General features: G+C 43.7%; 1 protein-coding gene across 1 annotated transcript; it reads left to right on the top strand.

Annotated features, from left to right (window-relative positions):
- Window positions 1–916: 916 nt before the first annotated feature.
- Window positions 917–22,984, top strand: Dnajc12 (DnaJ heat shock protein family (Hsp40) member C12). Its single transcript, XM_006972745.4, has 5 exons — window positions 917–1,314; window positions 7,732–7,810; window positions 12,788–12,927; window positions 21,107–21,308; window positions 22,220–22,984. The coding sequence occupies exons 1-5, from the start codon at window positions 1,237–1,239 to the stop codon at window positions 22,312–22,314; spliced, it is 594 nt and encodes a 197-aa protein (XP_006972807.1). The 5' UTR covers window positions 917–1,236; the 3' UTR covers window positions 22,315–22,984.
- The last annotated feature ends 504 nt before the right edge of the window (window positions 22,985–23,488 follow it).

Here is a 23,488-nt window from a genome sequence, read left to right as displayed (position 1 = left end):
TGACTGGTCTTCCAAAGGATCAGGGTTCAATTCCTAGCACCCACATGGCAGCTTACAACTGTCTGTAACTCCAGTTAATGTCCATGGCAAAACACCAATGCACATTAAAAGTAAAAAAAGAAGAAAAAAAAACCCAGCCAAATAAACAAAACAAACAAACATCTCCCCCAACCCAAAATGTATTATCACAAACAAACATCTCCCCCAACCCAAAATGTGTTATCGCTTCGTAGTCTCTCTCCACCTTTCTCCCTCTCTCTCCTCTTTCTCCTGGTGGCTGTCAAGCGCTGGCCACTGGGTTACATCTACAAACTGCCGAAAATCACAAGCTATTTTAAACACTTGGGAAAGTACCCACCATTCCTATTGAACAAATCTTAAAAACTCAATTCACATTTTCTTCTGTCTCTTAAAAAGATAGAAAAAAAAATTGAACTATCTAGGTAACGCAGCGATGATAACATGGGGAGTTTTTGTAAAAATACACCTGGTATCAACTGATAGGGAAAAACCACCGCGTCAAAATTCAAACTACACTGATATACATATGAACTCCCAGAGACCGTGGCGGCACGCACAGGGCCTGCAAAGGTTCAAGCCAGATGGGGCTTTTATTATTGTTTTTTGTTAGTTTTCTAAAGAGAAGTTTTTTTTTTTTTTTTTTTTTTTTTTTTTTTTTTTTTTTAAGGGCATGGAGTTGGGAGGTTGGCAGGATCTGGGAAGAGTTGGGAGAAGGGAAACCGTAATTATAATATACTGTATGAAAAATTGTTTTTCAGGGGCTGGAGAGATGGCTCAGCGGTAAAGAGCACTGGCTGCTTTTCCAGAGGATCTGCGTTCAATTCCCTGTACCCACATGGCAGCTCACAACTGTCTGTAACTCCAGTTCCAGGGATCTAACGCCTTTACATCAATGCACTTAAAATAAATTTAAATAAATTATTAAAAACAAAACAAAACCAAAAAATTGTTTTTCAATAAAAGCAAAGCAGAAAAACAACGCAACAGAACGAACTCCTCCCCCCCCCCCCCCCAAACTACAGATCCCAGCAGCCCGACAGGGTAGGTGCTCTCCCGGGCAAACAGCCAATGAGAAGCTGTGTTTGCAAAGGGCCGGGTTGACGTCCGCTGTCCGAGCTGGCTGGTGTGGAAAGTGCAGCTGAAATGCAGAGCTTTGCTGGTACCCCGCAGCTCACCGTGTCTGTGGCGCCGGAGAGGACTGACTCACCCCTGTAAATGGACGCGATACTGAACTACAGGCCGGAGGGCGGCGAGGACTACTACGCCCTCCTGGGATGCGATGAGCTCTCCTCGGTAAGCGGGGTGGCACCGTCTCACCCGGTCGGCTTTGCGATTGTGGCCGCGTCGCCTGGAACTCCAACCCCCTACCATTTTAAAGGAGTTTCGGTGTAGAGACAATGAAGGATTGAAATGCTCGCTGGTTAATGTGAGGAGAAAGTACTATGAATTTCAAAGTGTTAAGGGCCGTACGCAGACAGTGTCATTGACTTCAGAGAATCGGTTCTCAACCTATGGGTCGCGGCCCTTTAAGGACGCATATCAGCTATTTACATTACGATTCCTAACAGTAGCATAATTACAGTTATGAAGTAGCAACTAAATAATTTAATGGGGGGGTCCCCCTCACAACGTGAGGAATTGTATTAAAGGGTCACCGCATTAGGAAGGTTGAGAACCACTGCTTTCGAGAAACAATCAAGGCTACGATTTAGAACTCAGCAGGCGGAGCCAGCTGCCTGTAGTCGCCTCGTTCAGCGACAGTCTCATGGATGTTGGGAAACAATATTGCTCACCATCAGAGTGTCGTTTGCCTGTGCTGAATTGAATTCTGAAGAGTGTAGTAGGCTTGTTACTCGTTACACGTTCGTTGATGATTTTGAGGTGCTTTGCTGAAAAGTACGCTGTGGTTCTAATAGCTCTTATGGAAGACATTATTACAGACAATGTTAAAATGTATATGTGTGCTGTTTAAGATATACTGGTAGGACATATGAGGGACCTAAGTACTGTCGTAACTTCAAATCACTTAAATCAAGCTTTCCGTAGACATTACATAATTGAGACAAATGTGTTACTCTTTTAAAGACTTATTATTTTTGTTTTATGTACATATGTGAGTGCCTACATGTATGTTTGGGTTCTGTTTGGCTACATAGGGATACTCTGTACTTGGAATTTTGTAAACTTATTCTATCCTATAGCCTGCATTACATTTAAAAATATTTACCTAGTATGTACATACGTATGTATGTATGTGTGTACGTATGTATGTATGTATGTGTGTATGTATGTATGTGTGTACGTATGTATGTGTGTATGTATGTATGTGTGTATTTATTTATTTATTTATAGACAGAGTCTCACTATGTAGCCCTATCTAGTCTGGAACTAACTATGTAGATCAGGCTGCTCTCGAACTCACAGACGTCAGCTTGCTTGTTCCTCACAGGTGATGGGTTTAAAGACATGTGCCACCATACCTGGCCACAAGGCAAATTTTTAGTATCTATAGTTATAATTAGTTTAAAGAAATTTCCTATTATAGATACATTCATGTTTATTTAAATTTTTCTTTTTCCACTGAACCTTTGTATGTTGGGCCAAATCATTGGTCCAAGATGGAGTCACTTAAGACGTCACGATGGGTGACCCCGGGACAGCCTCCTGCTAATCTAATGGCCAGCTCCGAAAAACAACTTTGTCAACGGCAGTCCCTTTGGCCGGGGACAGTTCCTTTTTCCTTAACGCCCTTCCACCGCATTCCTGCCCAACTAAAAGCACCCCATGAAACCCCAAGCTCTTTTGCTACAGTGCTGGTTTCCCTTCTCTTGGGGACAGTGCTGGAGTTCGTCCCTAAGAGAGCTTTGCCTTTTGCCTTCATCTGATGGTGTGTTTGTCTCACTCAGCCGCACATTGTAGAGATAAATTCTTGTCTCATTTCAGATTTTCTCTCTAGACAAATTTTTAGAACTAGAATTGTTGGATCACAGAGTAGGTATATATATATATATTCCTTGCATATATACATTATATGTGTGTGTGTGTGTGTGTGTGTGTGTGTGTGTGTGTACTTTAATTCACTTTTAGAAATGTGCACCTACTTTAAGATTCAGGAGAGCTTGAGTATTCATGCCTTTGAACCGCCAGGACCACTGGTCACGCTCCTTCACCCTCTGCATGGTTTGGTTTATTTGACTGTGAGTCAGGTGAAACATTGTTTCTGTTTACTGCCGGCTCCACAGGCAGCTGTGCAGACAGATCACTAGATCGTGAAGGCCGGCCTTAGTGGACCTTGACGTAAAGGGCTTTGTCTGTCCACGGACTGCAGTCGTCGGCACTGGGCATGTGGGATGGGGACGGCAGGAGAGGGATGGAACATGCTGGAAACAAACCAGCCTCCTTTACTGGTTTACTCAGGGTCAGCCCCACAGAAAGTCTGTGTTTAACTCTGAAGTAATAAAAGCTGGATACGAGCTATTTTCTTAATTTGGCAAAACTAAAAAAACTATAAAGAAGGAAATAGCAGTGGCCTGTTGGTACTGTTGGGAAGTTACAATTTGTTTCCATAGATTGGTACCATAATGTTTAAAAAGCATTTTTACATGTGTGTTTGTGTATGTGTATTTATGCAGGCGTGCATGCCACATTATGCAGAGGTCAGAGGACAAGTCGTGGGAGTTGGTTCTTTCCATCATGTGGGTCTTGAACTCAGGTCATCAGGCTTGGTGACAAGTGCCTTTAGACACTGAACCATCTCATTGGCCTCAGATGCTGTTTTTTATCTTCCTTCCTTTTTATTTATTTATTTTTTTAAATTTTGAAACAAGGTCTCTCTACATAGCCCTGGCTGTCTTGGAACTCACTCTGTAGCCCACCCAGACTGGTCTGGAATCCACAGAGATCTGCCTGCCTCTGCCTCCCAAGAGCTAAGATTAAAGGCCTGTACTACTAACCTGCCCCCCCTTTTTTTAATCTTTATTTTATGTGCATTCCTGGTGACCATGTCAGAGGAGCGACAGGTTGTAATTACAGTTCAAAGTGTCAGCCCACCAGGAGGAAAACCCCTGATGGGTGAATCTCGGATTGGAAAGGCCCTGGGACCCCAGACCCCAGAATGTCTTTGCCTCTGCTGTGCCTTCGCATGTTTGCCCCAGCCATCTTCCTCTGGAGTCTGGCATGGTGTGAATGGGTGTGGGGAGATCCCACTGCCTGTAATGTAGTGTGTTTAGCTGTTGTCTGTTTTTTTCTTTTGGGGGGCCCACCACCCAGCTCCCAAATTAATCACATGCAGAGGCTTATTTTTAATTAGAAATGCTCGGCCTTAGCTTGGCTTGTTGCTTGCCAGCTTTTCTTAACTTTAAATTAACCTGTCTGTCTTGTGCCTCTGGACTTTTCCTTTTCTTACTTCTGTAATTTTTTTTTTTTTTTTTTGGTTTTTTTCGAGACAGGGTTTCTCTGTGTAGCTTTGCGCCTTTCCTGGAATTCACTTGGTAGCCCAGGCTGGCCTCCAACTCACAGAGATCCGCCTGGCTCTGCCTCCTGAGTGCTGTGATTAAAGGCGTGCGCCACCACCACCCAGCTACTTCTGTAATCTTATGTTCACTCTTACTCCCTTGATGGTTGGGAGGCTGGGTGGCTGGCCCCTGATGTCCTCCTTCCAGATTTCTCCTTCTATTAATTCTTTCTGCCAGCCTGACCTATCTTTTCTCCTGTCTCCCTATTGGCCATTCATTTCTTTACTAGACCATCAGGTGTTCTAGACAGGCACAGTAACAGCTTCACAAATGCAACATAAACAAAAGTAACATACCTTAAAATAATATTCCCCGACATTTAGCTAATGGAAAATCTCGTTCTACTGGGCATTTTTACCTGTGGATTATTATGAAGATGATTTCTTCCTAAGCTGTACTGTATAAATGATAATAATAGGGCTCAGAGGTTAAGAGCACCAACTGCTCTTCCAGAGGTCCTGAGTTCAATTCCCAGCAACCACATGGTGGCTCACAACCATCTGTAATGAGATCTGGCACCCTCTTCTATGTACATAATAAATAAATAAATCTTTAAAAAATAAATGATAATAATAATGTTAATTTAAATAAAGTTTTGGTGATTAAAAATATAAACAAGAAAGTGTCACACCGCTACAACACATGCGTTTCTATTGAAGAGCCGTATAGACTGTGGCTCAGGTTAATGATTAAGAAAAACAGTTGAGTCCCAGTTAGCCCAGGTAGTTTAAACTCTTTTAACCTTAATGTTGGGAGATGTGTTCACAGGTTTCAAGAGTGCATCACAGCTGAAACAAAGCTTTGGAAATAACTTAAAATTAGACTAAGATATTTTTGTCAAATAGCTTTGAGGTGAAAAACCCAAGAAGATAATCTAAAGTTTTAAAAAGGCACATAGTTGAGTGAGGAACTCTTTAAGGTCATGGAACAAGAACAAAGCAGCCTAATTATTACTAGCTTATGCACTTTTCTTTCTAGGATTGGTTGATGACCAAAGGTGATGATTAATTCCTTATACCCATTTCTGCCCTCAGCTTCCTGATATAAGAAACTATTGATGAGTGAGTATGTACCCCCAAAATTTAAAGTAGAGCTGACTGATTCTTTTTTTCATACACAAAGGCTTAGGTTTGTGATTGCTTTAAGATTCCTTATAATATTACCTTTCAAGATAAGTAATAAAGTAATTGGCCCTTTCTCTGTAACTGCAAAACGCAGCCTGCCAGTAAAAGACCTGACTGAGAAGAATACCCTGCTTGCCCACATGGTTAATCTATAACAAGTTGCTTGGGTATGAATGTAATGTGGGTTCTTGGGGTAATTTATTTTTCACATGTAATATGTAAAATGTTTAATCATGTAAGGGAATATGGACAAAAATATGGATTTTTACTGTTTGTTTTGTATTCATTGTAATCATTCATTTGAAAAATGGAACATAACCACATTGTAATTCCTATTTTGCCTGAAAGATTTCACTGGGGCATATAAGCTGTAAGGGAAAGAACAGAGATAAAGATAGAGTTAAAATGGGCTAGAAGGAAAACATCAAGAACGAGAGCGTTAGAAGAAACTAAAAGGGAAACATCAAGAATGAGAGGAGGAAATCACCAAGAAAATAAAGACTAGAGAATGCCAAAGAAGAATAAAGGAAATGTCTGAAGGGAACCATCAAGAGAATGTGTGGGTGCCTGACCCCCTCAGATAGAAAAGTCTACTACACGCCAATGCTGTGGATTTCTCTTGGAGCTCTGAGCTGTCTGGTCCCCCAGTCAGCGACAGTGCATTGGGGGTTTGCCTGTGTGAGTGTGTCAGGTCCCCTGGAACTGTAGTTACAGTTGTGAGCTGTTATGTGGGTGCTGGGAATTGAACCCAAGTCCTTTAGAAGAGCAGCCAGTGCTCTTAACCACTGAGCCATCTCTCCAACACCCCTCCTCAACCCTCACGCCAGGATGCTTTCATAGGTGATATAAATTAAAAACAGAAAACAGAACAGCAGCAACAATAAAACCCCGACCATCTCTGCCAGATAGTATAGTTTTCTTCATTTGCATTATTTAAAATTCCTAGAACATAGATATACATAGAGGGAAAATGTATTTTGAAGGGATGAAAAGGATAAAAAGTCCTTTGCTTTCTGTTCTGTCCTGATAGAAATCTTATTCAAGGAGGATTTGGGGGTATTTATAAACTGTTAATTTAAAGATCTTTACTAGGGGGCCCAGGAGAGTTGGCTCAGTGGTTAAGAGCTCTGGCTGTCCTTGTAGAGGGTGAGAGTTAGGTTCCCAGCACTGGGAGCACTATGGCTCACCATCTGTAACTCCAGTGTCTGGGAATTAGTACCTTCTTCTGACCCTCTCTGTGCACCAGGCACACACATTGTAGGCAAAACATCCATACAGGTAAATTAAACAAACACATCTTAAAAAATGTTTACTAGCTGGGCATGGTGGCACATGCTTTTAATCCCAGCACCCAGGAGGTAGAGGCAGGTGGATCTTTGAATTTGAAGCCAGCCTGGTCTACATAATGAATCCCAGGCCAGCTAGGGCTACACAGTGTGACCTTGTTGCAGACACACACTGAGTTTAATATTACACTCTTGGCCCAAACGCCCTATTTAGGTAAGTCTGACCTTGAACACCTGGTCCCCCCTGCTCTCTGCTGGAATTGTAGACATGGCTATCAGACACTTGAAGATATTTGATTCTCTTATAATGTACATTTGTGCACATGTGTGTATAAAGGCCAGAGGTTGATGTTGGCTTCTTCCTTGATCGCTTTCTGTCTTAGTTTTTGAGACAGTCTCAGCTCACCAAATTCAGCTGACTAGCTGGCTAGTGAGCCCCAGATTCTCCTTTCTGTACCCCCTCCACTGGGATTATAGGGGTGGGTCTCCAGGCCTGATTTTGACATGGGTGCTAGGCATTGAACTCAAGTCTTCTTCATGGTTTTATATGACGAAGCCAGTAGTTCTCAACCTGTGGGTCACGATCCCTTGGATCATGTATCAGATATTTACATTACGATTCATAACAGTAGCAGAATTACAGTTATGAAGTAGCAATGAAATAATTTTATGGTTGGGGGTCACCACAACATGAGGAACTGTACTAAAGGGACCCAGCATTAGGAAGGTTGAGAACCAGTTTCTTTAATCTATCCTTGATATTTGAAACACTGATTTTTGTTTTAGGTTGAGCAAATCTTGGCAGAATTTAAGGTCAGAGCTCTGGAATGTCACCCTGACAAGCATCCGGAAAACTCCAAAGCTGGTAAGAATGGCTGTTTCTTAAGAGGATGAAGAGCATATGGGCCTGTGTGTGGCAGAACGTTTCCTGGGAGATATTGTACACATGTCTCCTCACCCCAGATAGGGAGACACCAAATGTACACCACTGTAGGTACACACCAAAGTACCCATACCACCCAAGTCCATCTTGGTGAACCATGAGTTTTTTTTTTTTTTTTTAAGATTTTTTTTTAAATTATGTATACAGTGTTCTTTCTGCGAGCATGCCTGCAGGCCAGAAGAAGGCATCAAATCTCATAGGTGGTTGTGAGCCACCATGTGGTTGCTGGGAATTGAACTCAAGACCTCTGGAAGAACAGGCAGTGTTCTTAACCTCTGAGCCATCTCTCCCAGCCCTGAACCATGAGTTTTATTGGGGTTACTTACAGGAATATGGGTGAGGTTTTTTTTTTTTATAGGAGCAAAAATGAATAAAAGATAGCTGTATCATCAAAGCCAACCCCAGCATGGATGATAGTTCACAGAAGCTGGGAACCTGGAGCACACCACACAGCCTGCAGCCAGCTCAACAGGATGGAGGGTGTCCCTTCCAAGTGATTTAGTTGGACTAAACCTCTTGCAGGCATTTTGGCTGGCTTCTGCTATTTCCAGCCAGGTGGTCTCAACAGTCTTCCTTGCAGCTTGGCTTGATTGAGAGTGGTCTTTGCAGTTCAGCTTTGCTCCTCAGAGGGAGGGAGGGAGATGTGGAGGGAGGGAGGGGGAAAGAGGGAGGGGGAAAAAGAGAGAGAGGAGGGAGAGAGAGAGACAGAGGGAGAGACACAGAGAAAGGGAGAGTGAAGAGAGAGAGCTAGCTAGCTAGCTAGCATGTGGCCAAGAGAGAGCACCTCAGAATTTATTGGTTACTCTGGCAGGGAGGAGATTAGTGAATCTGGTCAGTTTCAGGGACTTCCTGAAGCCGTGTAGAGTCGTTTCTCTTCCTGCTCAAAGAGCTTCCCTGCAGGGTGAAATGTTTCAGTATTGGAGGAAACTGTTACACAATAGACCCTCAACTGTATATAGCACCTGCATTTTCTTATTTACGGTTCCAGGTTTTTCTTTACATTAAAAATGATGACAGTGGTGATGACGTGTGTGGGTATGTGTATGTGTGCCATGGCATGAATGGGGTGGTCAGAGGACAGTTTTGGAGTCAGTGTTCTGCTTCCACCTTTGTGTGGGTTCTAGAGCTCAAACTCAGATTCCCAGGCTTGTGTGAGGAGTGCTTTTGGGGACTGAACTTATTTATTTATTTATTTATTTATTTATTTATTTATTTATTTATTTTTTATTCAATGATGTTTTGTTTTTGTTTTTTCTTTTTTCTGGAGACAAGGTTTCTCTGTGTAGCTTTACGCCTTTTCTGGATCTTGCTCTGTAGACCAGGCTGGCCTCGAGCTCACAGAGATCTGCCTGCCTCTGCCTCCCGAGTGCTGGGATTAAAGGCGTGCACCACCACCGCCCGGTGAGTTTTATTTTTTTAAAGACAGTGTCTCACTATGTAGCCTTGGCTGCCTGAAACACACTATGGAGACCAGGGTGGCATCAAACTTAGAGATCCACCTGCCCGTCTCCTAAGTGCTAGGGGTTAAAGGCGTATACCACCATGCCAGCCTTCTGTTTCCTTTTTCTTTTAAAGATTTTATTTATTTTGTGGGACAGTAGTGGACATGCCTTTAATCCCAAAACTTGGGAGGCTAAGACAGGGGGATCTCTGTGAGTTCAAGGCTAGTCTGGTCTACAGAGCAAGTTCTAATATGGCCAGGGATATCCAGAGATACCCTCGTCTCAAAACGCCAAAAAAAAAAAAAAAAGAGTTTTAAATTTATTTATTTATTTATTTATTTATTTATTTATTTATTTATTTATTTATTTGTGTGTGTGTGTGGGGGGGGGGGTTTGCTTGCAGAAGCCAGAAGAAGGCATGAGATTCCCTGAGCTAGAGTTACAGGTGATTGTCAGCTCCCTGACATGGATGCTTGGGGTCAAGTTGGGGTCCTTTGGAGGAGCAAGTGCTCTTAACTGCTGAGCTCGCTCTGCAGCCCTCCAAGGGCTGGTTTGGCTGTTGGATGGCCTCAGGGGAGAGGACTGTGACGGGTCTTTCCTAACAACGGTCAGCATACATTGGTATGTGTGGGCACTGTGATGTTCTGTGTCAGCTTGGAGTTCATTTTCACCAGCCACTGGTGTTACCATGACGATGTGTTTGTTTGTAACCAACGATTGTCTCTTTTTAAGAACAGTGCTGTGTTCATTTTACCGGAATATGCCCATATATTAATTTTTTTATTTTTAACTAACTAATTAGTTCATTATTGTGTTTTTGGTTTTGACAGGCTGTCCTGGAACTAGATCTGTAGACCAGGCTGGCCTTGAACTCACAGAGATCTGACTGCCTCTGTCTCCAGAGTGCTGGGATTAAAGCCTGGCTGTGAAGGGTTATCTTGATTAGGTTAACTGAGGCGAGAAGATTGAGGCTGAAGGAGGGAGGCACTGTTTCCAGGCTGGGGTCCTGGATTTCATGAAAAAAGAGGAGGCTGAGCAGGGGTGTTCATCCCTGGTTGATTCCTGACTGAGTCCTGTGACCACCAGCTGCCTGAGTTCTTGTCCCAGGACTCGTGCCCTGATGGACTCTGCCCCCGAAATGTGAGCCAAAATAAGCCCTTTCTTTTTTGAGTTGTGTTTATCAGGGTATTTTATCAAAGCAGCAGGAATGGAAACGGATTCACCCTTATTATGTGCAAAGCCATTGTTCACCTGTCTTTGCTGGACATTTAGAGAAAAGGGGTTATTTTAGCTTACAATTCCAGGTTACAGTTTATTTTAGCTTACAATTCCAGGTTACAGTTTATCGTTTGGGGGAAGTCAAGGCAGGAACTTGAAGCCATTAGTCACATCAAGAACAGAGTGATTCATGACCTTAGATCTTTTTTTTTTTTTTTTTTTTAAGATTTATTTATTATGTATACACTGTTCTGCCTGCATGTCAGAAGAGGACACCTCTGGAGGAGCAGCCATGGCTCAGAGGTTAAGAGCACTGGCTGCTCTTCCAGAGGTCCTGAGTTCAATTCCCAGCAATCACAGGATGGCTCACAACCATCTGTAATGAGATCTGGTGCCCTCTTCTGGTGTGCAGGCATACATGCAGGCAGAACACTGTATGCAAAATAAATAAATCTTAAAAAAAAAACAAAGGAAAAAAAAAAAACCAAAAACAGAGTGAAATGAATTCATGATGCATGCTTAGTACTCAGTGAGCTTCCCTGCTTTATACAGTCCAGACCCCAAAGCAGAGGGCGGTGCTGTCCACTCTCAGCCTGTGTCCTACACATCAGTTAAGGTAATTCCCCATAGACATGCACACAAGCCAACCTGATCTAGACAATCCTGTGTGTCAGTCAGCTTTACTAGTGATACCCGAGATAATTAACTCATTAAAAAGAAAAAAAGGAGCCGGGTGGCCATGGCGCACACATTTAATCCCAGCACTTGGGAGGCAGAGGCAGGTGGATAGTTTGCCTCTCTGTAAATTCAAGACTAGCCTGGTTTACATAGTGAGTTCCAGGCCAGCCAGGGCTGCACGGTGAGATTCTGCATAAACAAACAAACAAACCAACCTGTTATTTAGTCATCTGGTCCTGGTGGATTCTCTTAACATTTAAAAATATTTCTCACCAGGGGTGGTTGCATAAACAATGAAATAAATCCTGGGGAAAAATGTTTCTAATACACAAGACTCTTACATTTAGGTCAGTTTTTTTTCTAAATATATGATTTACTAGGCATCAAATTCATTTATTCATTCTTTACCTTTTTTTTTTTTTTTGAAACAGGGCTTCTTTATGTAGCCCTGGCTGGCCTGGAACTCTTATATACAGACCAGACTGACCTTGAACTCAGAGATCTTCCTGTGTCTGTCTCCTTAATACTGGGATTAGAGGTGGGTGCCACCATGCCCAGCATTACATTTTTTTTTTTAAAGTTAGCAAATAAAGTAGTGTGTAGACAAATTTCTAAACAGTCTTATTAAATAAGAAACAGAGAGCCAAATACAGAGGTAACAGCCGAAGAGATCAGAGAGATAGCAAATAGCCATGACTAACCTTAGCTTACCACCTTGTCGTAGCTTCCCAAAGAGAACCTCTTCCTGTCTAACCTGTGCCTTTATTGCCTTCCTGCTCTGCCTTCTCATTGGCTCTAAGCCCAGTCACATGACTTCCTTGTAATTGCCTGTCTATGCAGACCTCCAGGTCTCTATGGTTGGTACTGGGATAAAAGGCCTGTGTCACCACCACCTCACTTCTGTTTATGGCTCGCATGACCTCTGATCTCCAGGCAAACTTTATTGACTAACATACAAATAAAATATCCAGCCGCGCGGTGGTGGCGCACGCCTTTAATCCCAGCACTCGGGAGGCAGAGGCAGGCGGATCTCTGTGAGTTCGAGGCCAGCCTGGGCTACCAAGTGAGTTCCAGGAAAGGCGCAAAGCTACACAGAGAAACCCTGTCTCAAAAAAACAAAAACAAAAACAAAAACATCACATTTCAGCACAAATAAATTATCACCGCAGTAGTGAGTTTCATGATGGCATTTTCTTTCTTGTGTGTGTGTGTGATCATGCCTTATTCTAGCTCGTCCCCCAAATTTATTCTCTTATGTGTGGAAATCTAGTTATATGGCATGTGTGGACCTCGGAGGACAGCTTGCATAAGTCATGGATCTCCTTCCATGATGCATGCTCAGGGGATTGAACTCAGGTCGTCAGGCTTGGTAGCAAGGACCTTTACTTCCCAAGCCCTCACTTGTCCTTCGGTGACATATTTTACAAATGGGGACGCTAACGCCCGACTAGGCGCAAAGTCTCGTAGTGTGTGGCCGAGTCAAGATGCTAGTGAGATCTGGTGGATGGTTTTGGAGTTTAGTCCTCCCGGAGCGCAGCGTTCATCTCGTCTTGTTTTCCAGTGGAGACTTTCCAGAGACTGCAGAAGGCGAAGGAGATTCTGACCAATGCCGAGAGCCGGGCCCGCTATGACCACTGGCGGAGGAGCCAGATGTCGATGCCATTCGAGCAGTGGGAAGCGTTGGCCGACTCCGTGAAAACCGTGAGTTTTTCCCTGGGGATCCTGGGACTTTCCAGGTCAGGCTGATCACGGCTTAGACTCATGACTTAGCCTAGAGAATAAGTGAGCAATTGGAGGGAAAGGACCCGGAAATTCGTGGTACGTCATCGCTTACAAAACCCCGTGAGGAGAAATTCAGAGAGGTCACCAGAACCAGTGCTGGAAGAGACCTTGACTGTTTATTTCACTCCCTGTTACCATTCTCATTGTAATTCTAGGATTTCTCATAATTGTGCTTCTCAGATGGCTCGTGTAACTGAATTTTGGACTGTTGAAAATTCTTTTCTTTGAAAAAATTTTAAAAAAAGTCTTCTTAAGATGTATTTCTGAGTCGGGTGGTGGTGGTACACGCCTTTAATCCCATCCTTCAGGATGCAGAGACAGGCGGATCTCTGTGAGTTCGAGGCCAGCCTGGGCTATAGAGCGAGATCCAGGACAGGCACCAAAACTACACAGAGAGACCTTGTCTCGGGGGAAAAAAAGATATATTTCTGTTTGCATATGTGTCTTTTGTTTTTTTTTTTTTTTGCTCTGTGTATATGCCGTGTGTGTTCCCATGAAGAGGGCACTGGATGCATGGAGCTGGAGTTAGTTGGTTAGTTGGTGGGTGCTGGGAACCAAACTTGGTCCTTTGCAAGAGCAGGAAGCACTCAGCTTCACAGCCATCTCTGCAGCTCTTCCTTTATCTTTTGTTGTTGTTATTATTTGAGCTTGTTTACTTAACAAGGCTTGGACATCTATAACAAAACAGGATCCAATCATTCCTATCATATATGGTGATAAAGAGTTACAGCACCTAGGAAGCATTGTGTTATTTCTTTTTATTTGCTTATTTTCATTTTATGAGCATTGGTGTTTTGCTTGCATGTATGTCTGTGTGAGGGTGTTGGGTTCTCTGGAACTGGAGCTACATTACAGTTGTGAGCTGCCATGTTGGTGCTGGGAATTGAACCCGGGTCCCCTGGAAGAGCAGTTGGTGCTCCCAACCACTGAGTCATCGCTCCAGCCCTGTATTGAGTTATTTCTAAATGCCATTAAAAATTTACATCCAGGGCCTTAGTGGTTAAGAGCACTAGAGGACCCAGGTTTAATTCACAGCACTCACATGGTGGCTCACAACTGTGCGTAACTCCATTTCCGGGGGCTCTGATGCCCTCTTCTGGCATCTGTGGGCAGTGGGCACTTGCTGCTATTTCTGAGGACCAACGTTTGGTTCCTAGAACCCATACTAGGTAGCTCATAATTGCCTATAACACCAGTTCAGGATATCTGATGCCCTTTTCTGGCTTAGGAAGGCACCCGCACACGTGTGACATTCTTCACACAGGCATCCACACATGCACATACACGTAAATAAAAATACATCTTAGAAAATATAGTAGTACTTAGCTTTACATGGTCAGAAATAAGGTTCTTCACCTTATTTATTTATTTATTTATTTATTTATTTATTTATTTATTTATTTATTTTTGCTTGTGCACGTGAGTGTGATGTGTATGGGTATGTATATTCACAGGTACATATATACAAGTGTATATATGTGTATGTGCATTCATGTGTGAGTTCATGTGTGTTGACATTGTCTCCCATGGTTGCTCTCTGTCTTATATGTTGAGTCAGGGTCTCTCACTTGAACGCAGAGATTGCCTCTTTGGGCAGTCTAGGTAGCCAGCTTACTCTGGGGATTACCTTTCTCTGCCAGCTGAGAGCGGGGATTACCGACAGGCCGTCATCCCTCCCCAACGCTTATGGTGGTGCTGGGGATTTGAACTCCCATCCTCAAGCAAGCACTTTCCCCACTGAGCTGTTTCTCCAGCCTTGGCTTTTCCCTGTGTCTTTCCAAATTTTCTGGGCACTGGCTTAGTAAACATGTGCCACAGTCAACACAAATGTATCTCCAGCCTCCGAAATCCGACACACTGTAACGACTGCTGAATCAGTTACTGGGCTTGTCCAATGCCTTCTGGTTTACAGCTCTTTACTTTTTGGTGATCTACTCAACTGTCCCTTAATTTTTGACAGCTAATACCAGGTTAGCTACAGATTTTTCTACAATTCCGCTCCAAGTTGCCACTTTTATCTAGATTGCCACTGTCTTTTTATTTACTATGAATTTCCTGACTCACAGCACAGCGTTTCGGTTTTGGGTTTAGCTTAACTATGCAGTGTTTGAGCCTTTAAAATAATTATATTTTAGATCTTACTGGCCACATCATTTGTCTTGTCACTAAAGTTGAAGCAGTATGAAATCTGGTTTCAGGTTTTTTTGTGTTTTTTTGGTTTTTCAAGACAGGGTTTCTCTGTGTAGCTTTGCTCCTTTCTTGGAACTCACTCTGTAGACCAGGCTGGCCTCAAACGCACAGAGATCCCCCTGGCTCTGCCTCCCGAGTGCTGGGATTAAAGGCGTGCGCCACCACTGTCTGGCTCAGGTTTATTTTTATTAGTGATAGAAAAATGATGAGCTCTGTATCTGTTCTTTAATCAGCAGTGGGGCTGGGCTTGGTGTTGTACTCAGGCAGCAGACAAAAAGCAAAACAAAACAAATCCACTAAATCAGGAGCGGGGGCTAGCAGGACGGCTCAGTGGTTCAGAGCACTTACTTCTCTTCTGTTCCCAGCATTGATGTCTGGCGGCGCACAATGGTCTGTAACTCCACCTCCAGGGAATCTGATGCCTCTAGGCTCTGAGAGTGTCTGCACATACCTACATGCAGATAATACCCTCCTGTACGTAATTAAAATGATCAAAAAGAAATCTTAAAAATATTTTAAGAGTTCACCTAAGCCAATGAATACGTTGGAAATTTAAACCTGTGATGTTGGTTTAAAAATGAGATAACTGGCCGGGCGGTGGTGGCGCACGCCTTTAATCCCAGCACTCGGGAGGCAGAGGCAGGCGGATCTCTGTGAGTTCGAGGCCAGCCTGGGCTACCAAGTGAGTCCCAGGAAAGGCGCAAAGCTACACAGAGAAACCCTGTCTCGAAAAACCAAAAAAAAAAAAAAAAATGAGATAACTGTTGGGATAGGCCCTTACTGCCAATCCTGACAGCCTAAGTTTGATCCATGCAACCCACACGGTGGACAGAGAAAACTGACTTTTCTGCACGTTGTCCTCTGATCTGTTCACATATACCATGGCATACACATGTCCATGTATATACACATGCACACACAGAGATAAAATAATATGTAACAAATAAATATATAAAAAAAAAATTAAGGGCCCGGCACACCTTTAATTCCACTGCTTGGGAGGTGGAGGCAGGTATCTGATCTCTGTGAGTTTGAGCCAGCCTGCTCTACATATTGAATTCCAAACCAGCAAGGCCTGTTTCAAAAAACAAACAGACCAAAAATTATTTTAAATTAAAAAAAAAAAAAAGAGAGAGATAATGGGTTTGGGTTTCAGTGACTGAGGCATTTCAGATCCTGTGATAGATAGAAAACAGACTTTTTTTTTTTCTTTTTTTTTGTGATATATATTTTTTATTTTACAATACCATTCAGTTCTACATATCAGCCATGGGTTCCCCTATTCTCCCCCCTCCCACGCCCTCCCCTTACCCCCAGCCCACCCTCCATTCCCACCTCCTCCAGGACAAGTCCTCCCCCGAGGACTGTGATCGACTTGGTAGACTCAGTCCAGGGAGGTCCAGTCCCTTCCTCCCAGACTGAGCCAAGTGTCCCTGCATAAGTTCCTGGTTTCAAACAGCCAACTCATGGAATGAGTACAGGACTTGGTCCCACTGCCTAGATGCCTCCCAAACTGATCAAGCCAATCAACTGTCTCACCTATTCAGAGGGCCTGATCCAGCTGGGAGCCCCTCAGTCTTTGGTTCATAGTTCATGTGTTTCCATTCATTTGGCTATTTTTTTTCAATAATTGAGTAAAACTGAAATTTATTATATGCCACAGTCGTCCTAGGGACCTCCATGCTATATATATAGCCTCTATGGTTCTATGGGTTGTGGTCTGATTGTTCATTTTATATCTAGAATCCACCAATGAGTGAGTACATACCATAACTGTCTTTCTGGGTTTGGGTTACCTCACTCAGGATGATTTTTTCTAGTTCCATCCATTTGCCTGCAAATTTCATGCTTTCATTGTTTTTCTCTGCTGAGTAGTGCTCCATTGTGTATATGTACCACATTTTTTTCATCCATTCTTCCGTTGATGGGCATCTAGGTTGTTTCCAGGTTCTGGCTATTACAAATAGTGCTGCTATGAACATAGCTGAGCATGTATCTTTATGGTATGTATCAGCATTCTTTGGGTATATGCCCAAGAGTGGGATGGCTGGGTCTTGAGGTAGTTTGATTCCTAATTTTCTGAGAAACCGCCATACTGATTTCCATAGTGGTTGTACAAGTTTACATTCCCACCAACAGTGGAGGAGTGTTCCCTTTGCTCCACATCCTCTCCAACATTGGTTGTCATTGGTGTTTTTGATCTTAGCCATTCTAACAGGTGTAAGGTGGTATCTCAGAGTCGTTTTGATTTGCATTTCTCTGATGATTAAGGATGTTGAGCATTTCTTTAAATGTCTTTCAGCCATTTGTATTTCTTGTACTTTTTTTTTTTTTTTTTTTTTTTTTTTTTTTTTTTTTTTTTAAAGATAGGGTTTCATGTATCCCAGGCTGGACCTGGACTCGCTGTATAGCTGAGGGTGACATTGAACTTCTGACTTTCCTGCCTCCACCTTTGCAGTACCTAGATGGGTACCCTACCAACTGAGCTACATCTTAGAGCTCCCCCACCCCCACTTTGTTGAGATAGGGGCTCATATAGCACAAGCTAGTCCTTAAAAATGTTTTAGATTTACTTATTTTATTATTTTATGTATTTGAGTATTTTGTCTATGTGCACCACATACCTGCCTGGTGCCCGCAGAGGTCAGAAGAGGGTGTCAGATCCATCTGGAACTGGAGTTACAGACAGTTGTGAGCTACCATGTGGTATGCTGGGATTGAACCTGAGTCCTCTGCAAGAGCAACAAGTGATTTTTAACTGCTGAGGCAACTCTCTAGGTCCACAGTCTGGTCTTGAACTTGCTAGGTAGTTCAAGATGATCTTGAGGTTTTTTGTTTTGTTTGTTTTTTTTTTTGGTTTTCTCTATGTAGTTTTGGTGCCTTTCCTGGAACTCACTCTGTAGCCCAGGCTGCCCTTGAACTCACAGAGATCCTCCTGGCTCTGCCTCTCGAGTGCTGGCATTAAAGGCGTGCGTCACCACCGTCTGGCTTGATCTTGAGTTTTTAATCTGCCTGTCTCCACATCCAGAATAATGGGGTTGCAGGCCTGTACCACCGGACACAACAAAGACCTTGCAGAGACTCCAGAGTTTGAATGGCTTTTCATCTTGTTCCAAAGTACACAGCAAGAGGGCTCTAGAAACCTATTGGAAAATGGTTTGGGTTAAGTTACAGTCAAAACTCCAAGAAAACATCCCCAAAGACTGATAAAATTATCCCATGTCACATCCATTGCTTTAATTTTTTTTCTTTTTCTTTTTTCAAGACAGGGTTTCTTTCTCTGTGTAGCTCTGGCTGTCCTGGAACTCACTCTGTAGACCAGGCAGGCCTCGAACTCACTCACAGATCCACCTGCCTCTGGCTCTTGAGCTCCAGGATTAAAGGCGTGCGCCACCACTTCTGGGATTATTGCTGTAAATTTTATAAGGGGTTATATGCATTTTTTTAAAACTTGGCTGTTTAATAATCCTAGAAGGGATTTGAGGCCATCCTGTTACCTTGAAGAGACCTATTTGCCTTTTGTTTGTATCTGAGTTCCTGCCTGGATGAGGGGTATCTTTGGGGGGAGTCCAGTTGGCCACAGGCTACCTGTGGAAGCTTCCTACTATGCCCAGATGGGCAGTCTTTTCTAGCCAGATGGGAAACAGTGAGCAGGATCAACACCTTCTGTTCAAAAGACAGGCTGTCTTGCTTGGGTACAATCCAAGAGCAGTCAGGTCAGAGGTCAACCACTCAGGCAAGTTAAAAATTCACTCATGGTCACCCAGGGTAAAAAATAACTGATTTGGGGGCGCTGGAGAGATGGTACAGTGGCAAAGAACACAGGCTCCTCTTCCAGAAGATCTTGGTTCATTTCACAGTACTCACATGTCAGTTTATAATTGTCTGTAACTCTGGTGTCACGGGATCTGATGCCCTCTCTTCTGGTCTCTTTGGGCACCAGGCATGCATGTGGCGCACAGGCGTACACAAAGAGGAGACACTCATACACGTAAAATAGTAATTTGAAAAAAAAAAAAAAAAAACAGCTAACTTTGCTCATGATTCAGCTGAACTGTGGCTCACGGGAGCCAATTGATTCATTTTTCTTTTTCCAATGTTTAATGGCATTTAGATTTAAAAAATAATATTTGTTAGTGTTGACCAAGGTCCAGAATGTATGATAATGATTTCCTAAAGGAAAAAAAGAGGTCCGCTCAGGAAGGCTGGTAAACAAGTTAATTGTGAGTGCAAAGTAACAGGAGCCTGACTTCACAGACGTGAGGGTTCACGGCCTTTGCTCTGTGGCATCTGCTGACACTCTACCTCGTGCACCTCAGCGTCTCCCTCTCCTCCTCAGAGTCTCTAGTTCTACTGATGATCTTTTTTTTCTTCTTCTTCTTTTTTTTTTTTTTTCTTGGAACTCTCTTTGTAGACCAGGCTGGCCTCAAACTCCCAGAGATCCATCTGCCTCTGCCTCCCGAGTGCTGGGATTAAAGGTGTGCACCACCACCACCACCACCACCACCACCACCACCACCACCACCACCACCACCTCCGGCTGACCTTGAACTCTTGGTCCGGCCTCCCCCTCCTGAGTGTTGTGATCATGAGTGTGCTCCATCACTTACAGTTCTGTGGTGTGGGGTCCATTATGTGCACTGTGGGATCTGGGCTTGCTAGGCAAGCACTGTATCAATTGAGCTCCATCCTGAGTACCCTCCTTTTTTTTTTGTCTAGTGCTGGGATTGAACCCAGGACTTCACAAATGCTAGGCTGGCATTTTACCTAACTGAACTCTTCACCCCCAGCTCTATTGACCCATTGAAGACAAGTTCATTTGATGGTATATGCTGGTCTGTGCCACCAATACTGTGGTGGAGCTGAGAAATACACCCTGGGAACACAATTGGACTGCTCCACATCACTCTTAAAAACTTTTCCTATTTATTTGTTTAGTGTGTGTGTGTGTGTGTGTGTGTGTGTGTGTGTGTGTGTGTGTGTATTTGTGTGTGTGTGTGTGCATGTGTGTGTGCACACGTGCGTGTATGTGTGTGTATTCTGCAGCATATGTAGAAGTCAGAGGACAACTTGCAAGAGTTGGTTCTCTCTTTCCACCATGTGAATTCCAGGTATCAGACTCAGGTGGCAGGGCGTGGTGCCAAGCATCCTTACCCACTGGGCCATCTTGCCAGCCTTCAGCTCTGCTCTTGCGTCTGTCATCCTTTGATTAACTATAGTGCATGGGAGGGACCTGCATCTGAGTTTCAGTACAGTTTGGATTTTTCTTCTGACTGCTTCTGTACTTGGAATTAGTGGAGACAAGAGTCTGATGATGAAACATTTAGTTTTGGTTTATTCATATGGGTGATGGGTGAGTCAGCCCACCATCTCAGAACATCTTTTCGCTGACGGCTTTCATGGAAACATGAAACTGAGTGTCACCCAGGGCCATTCATCCTGAGCACCTGTCTAGACAGACCACAGACACTTTGATTTCTGAGAGTGAATCCCTGTTTACAAGTTTCTTGGTGGCCTGAGTTGGATTCCCAGAGCCCCACTGATGGAAGGAGACTAGGCTCCTGAAAGCTGTCCTCTGCCCCACCCCACATGCACCACCCCAGTTAATAATCACATGTAAGAAACAAACCCCGGGGCTGGAGAGATGACTCAGAGGTTAAGAGCACTGGCTGTTCTTCCAGAGGTCCTGAGTTCAATTCCCAGCAACCGCATGGTGGCTCGTGACCATCTGTAATGAGATCTGGTGTCCTCTTCTGGCATACAGGCATACTGTATACATAGTAAGTAAATCTAAGGGAAACAAAAAAGAACCATTGTTCTCATGAAATCTGGGCATCTTTTAAAAAAAGAAAAAGAAAGAGAAACAAACCCCAAATGATAGCTATGTGTCTCCTCTTACTTAATCTAGTCCATGCACTGGGCTGTCCGAAGCAAGAAAGACTTGATGCTGGAAGGGACTGACCAGACCTGTCCCGACACAGTTCAAAACAAGGAACGGAACGAGCAGAGAGAAACCAAGAGAGGAGAGCCAGCTCCAACCCCAGAGAGAAGGCAGAAGGGATCTGGGTCCCCAGAGAAGGCCAGCTCCCCCCCAAACCCAGGCTCTCCAGGTAAGCTGTGTCACCTAGCTTTTTTCAGAAGAGAAGAAGAAGACTGCAAATCAGAGAGCAAGTCTCAGCCTGCTCCAGTATGCACAGCGGTGCCAACTTCAGGATTGGTTTAGCATCTTTAAAACCCATTTTAGACAGGATCTCGTTAGCTGTGTAGACTAGACTGGCTTGGGACTCAGAGATCTGCTGGCCTCTGCCTCCTAAGTTCTGGGATAAAAATACCACCACAGCCTGGATTACTCTTTTTTTTTTTTTTTTTTTTTTTCCCCAAGACAAGGTTTCTCTGCAGCCCCAGCTTTCTTGAACTCAATCTGTAGCCCAGGCTGGCCTCAAACTCACGGAGACTCACCTGCCTCTGCCTCCTGAGTACTGGGATTAAAGGTGTGCACCACCATGGTCCAGCTAGGTCACTTTTTAAGAAGGGACATGAATAAGCAGGTAAGGAGTCGGCCTGGGAGAAGCTAGGGAGAGGAATATGGGTGTATATGATCAACATATACTGTATGAAATTCCCAAAGAATTAATAAAAATATTATAAAAAAATCCCCACCTCAGGAGAGGATGATTATTAAGCAAGTGAGGTTCTCATACATATAAATTGTAATTTCTGTTCATAAGAATTCCAAAGTATGGTTAAGGTGAGGTAATCTGTTCCTATAAAATATGAATAATTTGCTGGGTGTGGTGGTGCATGACTTTAATCTCAGTACTCAAGAGTTAGAGGCAGGCGGATCTCTGTGAGTTCCAGGCCAGCCTAGTTTTCATAGCGAGTTCCCAGGTCAGTCAGGACGACCTGCTGAGACCCTGATCCCCCTGGTTGCAGGGGAGGCTTATCCCCAGGCTGTTTTACTCTGGTAATTCGATTCTTCTCCTACCTCTGATTTGAAGTGTTTCTCTTCCCTCTCCTAAAGGTCTCTCCGATCTGAACTATGGCCGCCTTTGTTTCCGCTGGTCTGGAGATGCTCCCTCAGAGCTCCTGAGGAAGTTCAGGAACTATGAAATCTGAAGTGTTGCTGCTCTGTGAGAGAGGCAAGGCAGTCAGGTTGCCTTTGCTGCCAATGTGCCGTTTTTTGTTGTTCACGACTTAAAAATGTGTTTGTGAAGGCTGGACGGTGGTGGCGCATGCCTTTAATCCTAGCACTGGGGAGGCAGAGGCAGGCGGGTCTCTGTGAGTTCGAAGCCAGCCTGGGCTACAGAGGGAGTTCCAGGACAGGCTCCAAAACTGCACAGAGAAACCCTGACTCGAAAAACCAAATAAATAAATAAGTAAGTAAATAAATAAGTAAACAAATGAATAAATATGTTGCTTAGGGTGGTCAGGTCCTCCGTCCTTGAACCACGCTCACATGTGCTTTGTTTATTTATTTTGTGCTGGGGACTGAACCCAGGACCCCCTGATACACTCTGTACCATTGACTCTTGCCTCCTGCCCCTCAACATGTTGTTTAAATGAGAAAATTGCTGTAAGCCTAGTTTCTTTCAATATTTGAGTAAACTAAGGCTCTTAGATCCAAGTAGTTTGTATCCTGTGTGTTTTCCTGTTAATGCTATTTGTAGATACCTGTTAAAAATCATTCCCTGTTGGTGCACTGTGATCTCTAGACACACAAAAATGTCTTCTGGATTTTTGTCTGAATTTCGTAGACTGAAATAAACAATTTCCCCAAAGTTCATAAGTGCGTTTATGATACAACTGTACTCATTCATTCATTCATTCCTTCATTCTTTGATGTGAATTTTTGGGTGGAGTCTCACCATGTAGCACAGGCTGGCCCTGAACTCTCTATGTACTTACCCTCCAATCTTCTTGCCTCTTTTTTATTTATTTTTTTGTTTGTTTCTGATGGACTGGCAAGATGCTTCAGCAGGTAAGGGTAGTTGCCACCAAGGCTGACAACCCGATTTCCATCCTCAGGACCACGTGGTGGAAGGACCAAGTCTGGAAACTTGTCCTCTGACCTACACACACACACACACACACACACACACACACACACACACACACACACACACAGCGTGGCAGCGAACACACCCACACCCCAAATAAATGGATGAACACGCATAACTTGGAACATAACCTTGCCAGATGTGGTGACACACACCTGTCACCTCAGCAACTGGGAAGTGAGTGGAAGCCCACGACCAGGAGTTCAAGGCCAGCTGTGTCTACAGCTGTGTCT

The sequence above is a fragment of the Peromyscus maniculatus genome, chromosome 21, assembly GCF_049852395.1.
Source record: "Peromyscus maniculatus bairdii isolate BWxNUB_F1_BW_parent chromosome 21, HU_Pman_BW_mat_3.1, whole genome shotgun sequence".
NCBI classification, from domain to species: domain Eukaryota; kingdom Metazoa; phylum Chordata; class Mammalia; order Rodentia; family Cricetidae; genus Peromyscus; species Peromyscus maniculatus.
Note: the sequence above shows the minus strand (reverse complement) of the source record. Positions and strands in the feature narration are given on the sequence as shown.

What these genes read in the sequence shown, in the direction of transcription:
- Dnajc12 (XM_006972745.4), top strand. Translation starts at nt 1,237, where the DNA reads ATGGACGCGATACTGAACTACAGGCCGGAGGGCGGCGAGGACTACTAC. An exon ending in TGGCCGACTCCGTGAAAACC is followed by an intron (nt 12,928 to 21,106) that starts GTGAGTTTTTCC and finishes TACTTAATCTAG; the next exon opens with TCCATGCACTGGGCTGTCCG. An exon ending in CCCAAACCCAGGCTCTCCAG is followed by an intron (nt 21,309 to 22,219) that starts GTAAGCTGTGTC and finishes CCTCTCCTAAAG; the next exon opens with GTCTCTCCGATCTGAACTAT.